We start from the raw sequence: 12,753 nt of genomic DNA on the forward strand, positions 1-12,753 counted from the left end.
CGACAACACCTGTGGTTACCTGAACGCCCCCTCTGCCCACAAGGCCTAGGGCCATGTCCTGGCCACAGTGCCACACTGTGGGTTGCTTCTGAGACATGGGTGGGGAGACAGGAGCGTTTCTCCTGGGCTAGATGGTGGCCAGGAGATTCCGAAGGGCACCTGCTCCTGATGACACGTGTGGCTGGTGGGAAGAAAACAGGCTGCAGCCTGCGCCAGGCCAGACCCTCCTTTCAGGCCTGGGCCTCTGAGGAATCCAAGGACGTCACGAAGTAGGTGCCTGGTCAAGGTGGGCGGATAGAGGCCCCAGACGGCAGCCTGTGGGGTGGCCCTGCCTGGGCCCTGAGGGCAGAGAAGCTGCCCTCCTCTGGGTGTGTGCGGCAGGAGGGCCCAGCGCCTGCCCTGCACAGCTGTGCTGTCGAGGCCCAGAACCAGGTCGGGCTAAGCCAAGGCGCCACCTGCAGGAAAACTTGGGTCACAGCGCCAAGGCCTGCAGGGTAGGCGGTGCCAGGCCAGCGCTTTGCTCCAAGAGCAGGTCCTGGGTGGGGACACCTGGCCGTGGCCCCGTGGCCCACACCATCCCACCTCCTGGCACAATCTCTACCCCCAGGGCGTCCTGGCCCTTCCTCCAGCTCTTCCTCCCTCCTTCCCAGGGCTCCTGGGCAGAGGAGGAGGTCTTCGGACACACTGTCCCAGCCGTCAGGTGCCGGGGGGGGGGGCACTCAGAAACTAAGAAAGAAGGAGAGGGACCCACGACGGGGTCGGTCAGGGGCCAGGGAGGGCACCCCCACCCTAGATACTCCCAATCTACAAGGGAACCAACCACAAGGCCCAATCAGGAGCAGGGCCAAGCTAGGATGGGCCTCTAAAGCTGACCCCCCCCAACTAGCCAGAGCACCTGCAAAGCAGAAGCCCAGGTTAGTCACGTCCGTGCAAGCACAGTAGGTGAGGGACACCACGTCATGGGAGAATGTTCTCCAACAGCCTGTTCTCAGGAGAAGCCGTGAGGGAACCGCTGGCTAAGCTGGGGGGGAGAACAGGGTGGGGGTGGGAGTGTCCCCGGGAAGGTGGCCGCTGCCCCAGGATCCCTCCCCTCCAGGTCATTTCCCCCCCCCACCTCCCGCATCAAACGGGTGCCAAGCCCTGGAGCGGCGTCAGACCCCCAGGTGTGAGACCAGGGGGCACTCGCCCAAGGGCAGCAGCATGGGAACAGCACTCCAGGGTCTGGCGGGGGGTCAGCGGACCCCAGTGTAGGCCTGGTCTAACTGCCTCCCTCCCACCCAGAGGCCAAGGAGCTGAGAAGTCAAATCAAGGACATTTTCAAGGTTAAGGCCTGGGATTTATTTAACACTCAATCCCACGGTCCCGCGGAGAGTAAGTCAGGCAGGGTCTGGCTGGCCTGGGTGAGGGCGGGCTGTGAAGGGCGGATGGAGGCCGAGGTGTGCCAGCACGAAGGGTGAGGCCAAAGGACGGCAGTGCCGGTGCGGGGAGGTGGCTCACGGACTTCTGACCCCCCCCCACTAAAACGCATGAGTCAGTGGATACGAGGGTCACATGAGTGACCAGGGCGGCAGAGGTGGGGGGGACGGGGGCTGACACCGAAACATGCCGTCAGCCAGATCGGCAGAGGCGCGGGCACGGGAGTGAAAACCGTGTGGCTTGTTTACGGTATTCTCTCCTTTAATCCAGCTTAAACCGTGTACGGCCTCTGAAAGAGCCACACATTTGAGGCCGTGAAAGACAGCCCGGGGGTGGCGTCGGACCCGCTCCCCCCAGATGCGTGTGGGAGGGGGCACCCGGCGGGCTCATGAGCTCTAAACCAGCTTCTCAGTCAGCACAAGGGACGCTCGCTCATTAGCATCTGTCGGCTTTCTCAGACTCCTCCTATTTCATGTTAAACAGTATATTCCAAGGCCGAGGTGCACGGGGCTGGAGTGGCAGCTGGCCAGCCAGAGCTGTGAACTGGCGGCTTCTAGCCCAGGTCGGTCCCAGTCTCAGTTTCCTCACTTCGTCTTGCAGCTTTCTAGCCTTTTGGGAGAAAGGGAGGGGGTAGAAGTTAGCCAGGCCGCAGGGCCCGTGGCAATAGCACGGCTCCGGTCCAGAGGGCGGACCCGCGCCTAGGCCCCCCGGGCTGGAGCCCGCCTTCCCCCAGAGGCCTACTCATCGCAGGGCCTTGTGCACCGGAGCCCACTGAGTGTGCCTCCGTCCCGCGGAAGAAGCGGCCTCTCGAGGTCGGCCCGTGGGCTGCTTCTCTTGGAGTCCCCACCAGGGTGCTGCCTGGGACCTCTGCCTACAGCTGTCCGAGTGAACGCCAGGCGATGGAGGGATGAAGCCTGTCCTGCTTACAGGGGCAAGGTCGGTACCATCCCTGCCCATGATCCCACCCAAGACTCACACCAGCCCTGGGAGCGCAGGGCTGCAACTGCCACCCTCCCCCCACAGGGGTCCCTAAGAGCGGCAGGAAATCCCATGATCCTCGCCGGTCTGCCGGGCCCTCGGTGGGCAGAGCGCCAGCATCAATGAGCAGGCTCTTTCCTGCCTCTGCCCCGAGCGAGGCTGGCCAGTGGGAGCCTGTGTCTGCGGTGCTGGCCTGCCCCAGCCCCAAGAAGGGGCCCGTCCTTCGTGCTCCCCCCGTTCTCAGTTCTACCGCCCTGGGCATGACCTGGACCCCAGCCCAGGCACCTGAGCCCCCTCACACAGGCCCATCATAACTGGCGGTGAGATGAACGCTCAGGGTCGTGTCACCGGGACTAGGTAGACACTACAGCTCACCGTGGCACGTGGGATTCGGGGCGCCAACCCTGCACGGTCCAAACTCCACGTCTACTGTTCACTCCGCCGAACTCACTAACAGCCGGCTGTTGGCCAGTGGCCACGGTCACCCAGCACGTGCTGCGTGCTGTGCGGGCTCTCCGGTAAAGTCAGCGAGAGAGGAGGGCACTCAGGAAACCACGATTACGGCGCTGTCCTGGGGACGAAGGGCCCCGCGCAGATCGCGTGCACCTGAGTAGGGCACACCTGCGTCGCTCACGGGGGCACTGCACTGGCTGCCGATCCAACAGGTGTCCACTGGTGACATCTTCTTTCCTGTGGGAATCTGTGTTCTTCGTGGGCTAAGAACCGCTCCTCCGAAAGACTTCCTTTGTCTCTGACATACTTGTCACAGAGTCCTCGATGTCCTCTTGCCTTGGTCAGATGCTCAGCCTCCTGTCTGCCCGGGAGACACCCTGTGGGCTCCTCACGGCACTCCAGCCTGGCGGCCTGCACAGCGGGAGGTCTGTGGCTCCTGGGCATGGTCTTGGGTCAGCTGCCTTTTTTCTGAACACTTGCTCCTCTTTCCCGCTCTGCTGCCTTGTTTGGAGGAATGCGTTCTGAGGTTGCTTCCCGAGAAAGGCTGTGTGGAAGGTACCGTGTCTGAGACCCCACCCGCGAACGCCTCCGTCCTCTGGGGGCACCTGGCCTGGTGATCGGAGCACAGCACCGCCCCCCCCCCCCATGGCGGACTGCCCTGCCCCCTGGTGAAGAGTCCACTCCCGTTCCTCTCTCTAGGCCCTTCCTCTGTGCCCTATTCCCTTCCACCAATCTCTGGTTTCTGTTTCAAATTAGACTTTTCAGAAAGCGAAGAGGCTTTGTTCCCGTAGAGCCGTCTTCATCCATCACCAGCTGGGACACTTGTGCCAACCCAGGAACTGACGTGGACCCATCATCATCGCCCAGGGTCCGTAGTGCCCATGAGGACTCACTCGTGTGTCGTGCACTGTACAGAGACAGGTGTCCGTCACCGTGCGGTCACAGTGGCTTCACTGTCCTGAGTGCCCTCCCTGCTCCACCTGTCCTCCCTCCTGGCAACCACTGATCTCCTACGTCCGCAGAGTTCTGCCTTTTCCAAAACGTCCTGCAGTTGTCACCTCAGACTGGATCTCTCAGTAATAGCATCTGAGGTTCCCTCGGATCTTTTCACGGCATGATGGCTCGTTCGTTTTTGGCACCAAATGGTAGTCCATAGGATCCATAAACAGTCGGCTCATCCACTCACCTACTGAAGGACGTCTCCATTGCTCCTCTGTTTGGTAACTATGACTGAATCTGCTATAAACGTTCGTGAGCAGATTTTTGCATGGACCCAAGTTTTCAGCTCTTTCAGGTAAATGTCAAGGAGCGCCATTGCTGAATCTCAAGGTAAGAGCAAATCACCCAACTGTCTTGCAAGGTGCCCGCACCAGTCTGCATCCCCACCAGCAGTGAGCCAGAGTTCTCGCTGGTCCATGACCCCACCAGCATCTGGGGAGGTCAGAGACGAGGGCTACAGTCATTCTAATACATGTGAGTGGTATCTCTTTGTTTGAATTTGCAATTCCCTCATGACATAGAATACTGAGCATCCTTTCTTATGCTCGACATCTATACATCTTCTTTGGTGAGGTGTCTGTTCAGGTCTATGTTTTAACTGGGTTGTTTGTTTTCTTTCTGTATTTTGGATAGCAGTCCTTTATCAGATGTGTGTTTTGCAAATATTTTCTCCAAGTCTCTGGCTTGTCTTATTCTTTTCATAGCATCTTTCAGAGAAAAATTTTTAAATTTTAATGAAGTCAAGTTATGAATTTTTTCTGTCATACCTTTGGTGTTCTATGTAAAGACTCCCTGCCAACCCAAGGTCACCTACATTTTCTCCTACTTTATTTCCTAGAACTTTTACAGTTTCACATTTTACATTCAGGTCTGTGATGCATTTTGAGTTAACTTCTGTGAAGGTGTGAGGTCCGGCTCTAGATTCACGATTTTCCAAGTGTTCCAGCGCCATCGTTGAAGAGACCATCTTTGCTCCACTGTGTTGCCTTTGCTCTTTGTCAAACGTCAGTCGACTGTATTTACGTGGGTCTATTTCTCTGATCCACTGACCCATTTGTCTACTCTTTCACCAACACCACACCGTCTTGAATACCGTAGCTTCCCAGGGACTCTTGAGGTCGGGTAACGCCAGTCCCCCGACCTTGTTCTTCCCCGTCAGTATTCGTGGCGGTTCTGGGCCTGTGTCTCCTCTCCATCTAAACGTGAGCATCGGGTAGTCGACATCCACACGTAACTTGCTGGGATCTTGATTGGCTTTGTGTTGAGTCTCTAGTCTTCCTATCCATGAACATGGGATTCCTCTCCATTCACTTAGTTCTTCTTTGATTTCACTCAGCAGAGTTTTGTTTTTCTCATGTGGACCCTGCACGTATTTTGTTAGATTTGTACATGGCACCATTTTTTTGGGGGGGGGGTGCTAATGTAAATGATATGTTTTTAAACTCGTATTCCACTTATTTGCTGATGTATTGGTAAGCAATTGGCTTTTATATATTAACCTTGGATCCTGTAACCTTTGCCATGATCACTTATTAGTTCCAGTTTTTTGTCAATTCTTTGGGATTTTCTACATAGACAATTATGTCATCTGAAAACAAAGACAGCTTAAGCTCTCGCGTCTTAGTCTGTATACCTTTTCCCTTTCTCGTCTTGTTGTAAAAGCTAGGACTTCCAGTATGTTGCGGGGAGAGATGTTCAGAAAGTATGTCCCTGACTTGCTCCGATCTTCAGGGGAAAGGGTAGTTTCTAGTTTCTCACCATGAAGTGTGGTGTTCGCTATAGCTTTTGTACAGTTCTTTATCGAGTTGAAGACGTTCCACTCTATTCCTAGTTTGCTAAAAGTTGTTATCACAAATAAGTATTGGATTTTGTCAAATGTTTTTTCTGCATCCACTGACATGATCGGGTTATTTTTCTTCTTTAGTGTTACATAAATTGATCTTCAAAGGTTGAATCACCCTGCATACCTAAGTTCCACTTGATCATGGTGTATAATTCTTTTTATATATTGTTAAGCTTGATTTGCTAATATTTTCTTGAGGATTTTTGCATCAATGTTCAGGAGAGATATTGGTCTGTAGTTTTCCTCTCATGTGACACCTTTGTTCTGATATTACGGTAATTCTGGCCTCATAGAATGAATTATGATGTTTCCCTCTGCCTATGTTTTCTGGAAGAGATTATAGAGAGTGGGTATAATTTCTTCCTTAAAGGTTTGATAGAATTCACCAGTGAACCCACTAGAAAATTATTATTGGTTCAGTTTCTTTAACGGATAGCAATCTATTCAGGCCATCTCTTCCTTCTTGTGTGAGCTTTGGCAGACAAGGTCTTTCAGGGAACTGGTCCATTTCATGTTAGGTTATCAGACTTGTGAGCACAGAGTTGTTCATGACACCAAATAGACTTTTCACTCCACAATCTTGAAGCTTGAGACACAGAATGTTTAGAAGCAGTAGAGGTAGGGTTTGGGGAGTTAAGGAGGTTACTGCTGTAGACAACAAGTTTGGAGAGAATAAAGCTCACCTGAAGGCAGGTACAGTTCTCTGGGCTGGGAAGGAAAAGATGGGGTGAGGCCCCCACAACACGACCCAGGCCCTGCGCCTGCGCTCCCTCCTCCCCTGTCCCACCCTGGGTCCACAGAGAGAGGTGACAATGGCGCCCTCCAACGGGCTGTGGGGACGGCTCTGCAGGAAGCTTCAGTGCTAGCCGCTGTCCTGGGGGTGAGACTCGCAGACCTGAACAACCACCGAGCCAGAGCCCAGGTGCCAGGGAGAACAGGCGTGTTCTCCCGCTCCCGTGAGCAGCAAGGGTCAGCCGACACAGAATCTCGGAGCTCGGTCATTCTAGAGAGGGCAGCGGGTTCCCTCCACCGGCTGCTGGGTAACTACGCATTGTTCAGGATGGGAAGCTGCCTTCCTTGACCACGGCATCACTCTCATGGCCCCGCCAGGCTCTGCTGGGCACGAAGAGTCAGCGAGGACCCCACGGACATGTCCTCATCCATCTCCACTGATCAAGCGGTGGCACAACGTGTCTGTGGGCTCCCGTGCGGTGAAAACCCTTCCTTGTCCTCTGTAGCCCCGGGCCTGCCCTCACGTGAGGCCCAGGAAACACTCCCCATGACTGGAGAGAACACGAGCTCTGAAAGGGCGCAGCAAGTTCCCTCTGGTTCTTCCCAGAACAGGCTATTTTTACACGTGGCCGACAAATACTTACGCTCTCCGAGTCCCGTGCAGCCGGCCTGATTCCCTCCAGTGGCTCCATCCCCTGAAGCCCTTTCCTGCCTTCTTGTGCTTTCTGAATGTGCTGTCTTAGGCTTTCTTCTAGACGCTGCTCTCGGAAGGCACTGAGGAAACAACGGGTGAAGGAAAGGGTTCTACGCATCAGCCAAGTCTCAGCAACTCCTCTTCCAACAGCGAGAAGAGAATCTTCCTTTTTCCTCCAGGCCACACTGTGGTCCCAGGACTCAGGAGCTGTCAGGACGCGGTGACGACACAGTGATGGTGGGGCCACGAGAGGCCACGAGAGGCCACCTGCTCCCCCCCCAGGCAGCAGCTCAGACAGGCCCAGGTGTTTAGAAGCTGCGAGAACACACACTGTGTTTTAAACTTCAAATACAGGTAAGAAATGACACATTCAGGACAATGCACAGAAAGCCCCGTGCAGGGGAAGGTCTTTGTCTTCATAAGAAACACACAGTTGTAATAAAGCCTTAAACAGGATGTATTAAATCAGGATTTTAGACATACTTGCTTTGCCAACATCAGGGCTTTGGGCTAATACATATTCTTTGCTTTTAAATACAAGGACGCTCAGGACGGCAGAGCATTCTGGAAGGGTGTGTGGGAAGGGTGGCAGTGCCCCGGCCTGCGTGTTGGCCGTGGAGTCTTGGATGAGTCTCCCGGGAACACACCCCGCTCGGTCTCGGGCGGGGGTCCTGGAAGACGCCAGCCCCACCCCCGCAGCAGGCTCTGTGTTGGCTCGTTCGCTCCTCCCAGCAGCCCCCCAGTCCTGCCCCACACAGACCCCAAGTGTCCGCACGTCTGACCTGGTTCTCAGTAAGGCCCTGCTTACAGGGTGGGCGGAGGCCGTGGGCTTTCTGACTGTGGCGCTCACGAGCTGTGAGGGGACACATTCCACGGGGCTGGGGGTTCATCCGGAGTGTGGGCCTGCAAGATTGGCCCCAACTGCTCTAGGCACGAAGGAGGAATGACTCCCCAGAAGAGAACAGCCCTTTGCCGTTCACCTGTCACACCATGATGACCTTCCTCCAGGCCTCTCACCGGTGGAGGGCGGTGCTGGCGCATGCAGGCCAGGTGGCCAGGCCCGTCGTCCTGCGAGTCCTGGAGTCCCCACCCAGGCCCGCAGCTCGCTTCCGCTTGGGCTTCGGGGCCCAAAGCAGGGCTGGTGCAGGTCAGACGGGAGCAGCCGGGGAAGCAAGAGGGGCCCCGGAGACGGTACTGAAGCCCAGGGCCTTCCTGTGGCGCCCCCGGCTGCGTGCAGCATTCCCAGCGTGCCTGGGGACGTGCTGCGTGCAGACCAGCGGAGTCACAGCATCAGTGTCTTGTGCACAAGGAGTCAAGACGTGAGCGGCTCCTTGGCAAAATGCGCACGCGCACACAGACACGCACACAGATTTAGTTCAGGTGGGTCCCCATATAGATAGCGGCCTCGCGACAGCTGGGCACGGGGAGGGGCTCAGCAGGCATCCCTGGGGGCAGACCAAGCACAACCCCAAAGCGCCAACACAGGAAACACAGCGATGTCAGGCCCCCAGCAGCTGCCGCTCCCTGTGGGGAAGGGCAAGGACCCACCCACCCCTCTCCCCTTTCCCCATAGCCCTGGCAGCAGCCCGCGAGCACTGGCGCGGCGAGTGCGTCTGCCAAAGACACGGGACGCAGACCCCGGGTACCAACCTCTTGTGTTTACTTGCTCGTGATGACTTCTCTTTGCTTGGCCTCATTTTCCCGGGTGGATTCACGGGCATTTTCTCATTATCTATCAAATCCGTGGGAAAGGGAATCTTTGAGGCCCCCTGGGGAAACACAAGATGTTTTCAGGAATCCGAGGGGACACGGCTGTTCGCACAAAGCCAAGCCCCCGGGGCGGGGGTGGGATTTGGACTCATCCTTCCTCCGTGAGGCGGCCACGCTCCACCCACTCCTGCCCAGGTCTGGTCGGAAGCTGGCCGTGGGAGGTCAAGGTGCCGGGTGCAGGGGTGCCGGGCGGGCCTGGAAGGTGCTCTGTGCACGAAGTTCTGTCCTCATGACAGATGGAAAGTACACTCCACGATGGGCCCCACGTCCGTCCGGTGGACGCGACTACATTCTTGACTGCTGCGTTTCAAGCTACTGTGGAAGCGCTCCTCCACAATGGAGAAGGGGGGACAAGTCGGGTCACGGCAGAGCCTGTGCCATAAATTCAAGGCTCTCAGATCAATGACATCAAGAGCCACACGAGTAAATGTTGAAAACCCAAGAGACGTACTTCAGTGTTGGCTTTTTCTGATACAGCGCAGTGTGATTCCAAGTGAAAACCTGCAGCGTCCATGGGACACAGGCAGGTGGAAGGAGGGAGAGGTCTCAAATATTCCGCCCACTCCCAGGGATGAGGTCTGAGAACCAGAGTGCTCTCTCCCCATCTCAGGGGGCTTTAGACATGTGTGCGCGCGCACCTGCGTGCTTACATCTGTGCCTATGTGCACCTGTGTGTGCACCTGTGTGTACGTGTAACCGTGTGCACCGGTGTGTGTGCACCTGTGCACACTTACGCCAACATGTCTCTGTAAGTACCTGAGTGCACCTGTGTGTGCGTGTGCATGAGCCCGTGCCTCTGCGTGTGCATACCTGAGTGTGCCCGTGACTGCGTGTGCAAACCTGAGTGTGCCTGTGTGCCTCTGCATGTGCGTACCTGAGTGTGCCCGCGCCTCTGCGTGTGCGTACCTGAGTGTGCCCGTGACTGCGTGTGCAAACCTGAGTGTGCCCGTGTGCCTCTGCATGTGCGTACCTGAGTGTGCCCGTGCCTCTGCGTACCTGAGTGTGCCCGCGTGACTCTGCGTGTGCATACCTGAGTGTGCCCGCGTGACTCTGCGTGTGCGTACCTGAGTGTGCCCGTGCCTCTGCGTGTGCGTGCCTGAGTGTGCCCGCGTGCCTCTGCGTGTGCGTGCCTGAGTGTGCCCGCGTGACTCTGCGTGTGCGTGCCTGAGTGTGCCCGTGTGCCTCTGCGTGTGCGTACCTGAGTGTGCCCGTGACTCTGCGTGTGCGTGCCTGAGTGTGCCCGTGCCTCTGCGTGTGCGTGCCTGAGTGTGCCCGTGTGCCTCTGCGTGTGCGTACCTGAGTGTCCCCGTGACTCTGCGTGTGCGTACCTGAGTGTGCCCGTGTGCCTCTACGTGTGCGTGCCTGAGTGTGCCTGTGACTCTGCATGTACGTGCCTGAGTGTGCCCGTGACTCTGCGTGTGTGTGCCTGAGTGTGCCCGTGTGCCTCTGCGTGTGCGTGCCTGAGTGTGCCCGTGTGCCTCTGCGTGTGCGTGCCTGAGTGTGCCCGCGTGCCTCTGCGTGTGCGTCACCTGAGTGTGCCGCGTGCCTCTGCGTGTGCGTGACCTGAGTGCCGCAGCGTGCCTCTGCGTGTGCGTACCTGAGTGTGCCCGCGTGACTCTGCGTGTGAGTACCTGAGTGTGCCCGCGTGCCTCTGCGTGTGCGTACCTGAGTGTGCCCGCGTGACTCTGCGTGTGCGTACCTGAGTGTGCCCGTGACTCTGCGTGTGCGTACCTGAGTGTGCCCGTGTGCCTCTGCGTGTGCGTACCTGAGTGTGCCCGTGTGCCTCTGCGTGTGCGTACCTGAGTGTGCCCGCGTGACTCTGCGTGTGCGTACCTGAGTGTGCCCGTGACTCTGCGTGTGCATACCTGAGTGTGTCCGTGCCTCTGCGTGTGCGTACCTGAGTGTGCCCGTGACTCTGCGTGTGCGTGCCTGAGTGTGCCCGTGACTCTGCGTGTGCGTACCTGAGTGTGTTTGTGTGCATGTGTCTGTGTCTTCCTCTGAGGAGGCATGCCCCTTAGGGTGTCAGAAAGTTGGGCAGAGGGGAGGACAGTTCACGTGCAGGGGTGGGGAGGAGGGCAGGGTGGGCTCCTTGGGGAGGGGAAGGGGAGGCAGGCGCTCAACCTCTCCTACCCGGGGCTCCTCCAGCAGAAGTCTAGCAGGATAAATGGCGTGTACCTGGGCTGTGTCTGCCGGGGCACCTCTAAGTGGATTACCAGGGCGGGACCTGGTCTGTCTGGTCATCACAGGCCTGACCCTTAGAAGATGCTTAACACCCCAGCGGGGGGAGGGACGGGCAGACGGAGGGGAGGGCGGGAGCTGGCCTGCTTTCATATAATGAGGACTCTCCTAGGCATCATTCCAACAGGAAGAGAAGAACACATGTAAATTTAGGATGTGTTTTTAAAGTCGGACACGCAACTTAATTTTTTTAATATAAAAGCACATTACTTGGAAAGAAGCCCCCAGCCACATTTTATTGTCTGTGCAAAACACACTGGAGGAAGACCAGATACCCGGTCCCCTGCTGAGAGCAAGGACAGAGGCAGGGCGGGAAACAAGGTGTGGGGGGCGCCCTGCCGCGTCCCCGCCCCCTGCTGGCCGTCAGCCCTTCTGCGTGGGGACAGAGCCTGACGCCATTTTGGGGAGGACACACGGGGCTGGCCTTCACTGGTACGTGATCACCTTGCAGCAGACGGCGCAGTCCACAGACGTGTGTCTGTGCGCGGACACCTGTGATTGGACGGCCGGTATCAAAGCACGGATTACCAGAAGCTCAAAGAAATTCACATTTTCAGCTTAAAGATTCCCCGTACTGTAGCAGCCGCCATGCCCACAGCCTGTCCCACGCGGCCGCTGGTTGACGGCGTGACCCTGCAGCTCCTGAGCGGGCTGAGCCCCTGTCCTGCTTACCGCCCTCAGCTCTCCCCTTCTGGGGACTGCCCCTTACCCACTTTTCTATCGGATTCTTTAATGTAAAAGAGTCTATACGTAGTCCTTCTTCACAGATAGTAAGCTTTTGTCATAAAACATGTCCTGAGTGCGCTCCTCTGTCTTTCGACTTTATGGTGTTTTAGTCCATCTCAAAATTTCAGTTTTATGAAGACAAAATTTTCTTTTTTCTTTTTTTTAAAGATTTTATTTATTTATTTGACAGAGAGAGAGAGACAGGCAGCGAGAGAGGGAACACAAGCAGGGGGAGTGGGAGAGGAAGAAGCAGGCTCATAGCGGAGGAGCCTGATGTGGGGCTCGATCCCATAACGCCGGGATCACGCCCTGAGCCGAAGGCAGACGCTTAACCGCTGTGCCACCCAGGCGCCCCTGAAGTCAAAATGTTTTATTTTTAGTTCCAGAGCTTCTGTATTTCCTGTTTGATTTATGAACCTTTGTGTCATGCCAGGTTATGCAAATACCCAGCAGTTTCCGCGCCACACAACACAACGGTGACTGCACAGTGCGTCCACACAGCACAGATTACACAGCACGGGTAACCTCCTCGCAGAGTATCAGGGAGGTCGCATTTCCAACTAGAATTAACCACACGCAAGAAGTTAGCTCCAGCGATCCCAGCTCTGGGCGCACCCCCGAGGACTGAAAGCAGGGCCCCGAACGGATGTTTGCACCCCCGTGTTCACAGCAGCCTGATTCCCAGGAGCCAACAGCTGGAATGCGCCCGGGTGTCCAGCAGGGACGAAGGGATGAAGGGACGCGTGTCTCTCCGCCTTGAGAGGAGGGACAGGCTGGCACCTGCTCCTGCGTGGAGGAGCCCCGAGCGCCTGATGCCGAGTGAAAGCCAGACACGGAAGGACCAGGACTGGGTGCCGTCACCCCTGTGAGGTCCCTGGAGCCGCCACATTCACAGAGACAGAGA

The 12,753-nt window shown here is 56.8% G+C and overlaps 1 protein-coding gene across 5 annotated transcripts in view; it reads right to left on the bottom strand.

Annotated features, from left to right (window-relative positions):
- Positions 1-1,320: 1,320 nt before the first annotated feature.
- LRRC27 (leucine rich repeat containing 27) overlaps positions 1,321-12,753 on the bottom strand; it is a 37,006-nt gene continuing 25,573 nt past the window's right edge. For 2 of the 5 annotated variants that reach the window (XM_040624448.1, XM_040624455.1), the window contains 3 exons: positions 8,766-8,884; positions 7,066-7,195; positions 1,321-2,025 (listed from right to left, as the gene is read on the bottom strand). In XM_040624448.1, the coding sequence (XP_040480382.1) occupies positions 1,882-2,025; positions 7,066-7,195; positions 8,766-8,884 (393 nt within the window). In that variant the 3' untranslated portion in view covers positions 1,321-1,881. Of the gene's footprint in view, positions 2,026-7,065; positions 7,196-7,554; positions 8,378-8,765; positions 8,885-12,156; positions 12,410-12,753 lie in introns of those variants that run through there. The other 3 variants (XM_040624451.1, XM_040624447.1, XM_040624454.1) reach the window with 3 other exon arrangements.

Source organism: Ursus maritimus, unplaced genomic scaffold (assembly GCF_017311325.1).
Source record: "Ursus maritimus isolate PB19 unplaced genomic scaffold, ASM1731132v1 scaffold_7, whole genome shotgun sequence".
NCBI lineage: Eukaryota > Metazoa > Chordata > Mammalia > Carnivora > Ursidae > Ursus > Ursus maritimus.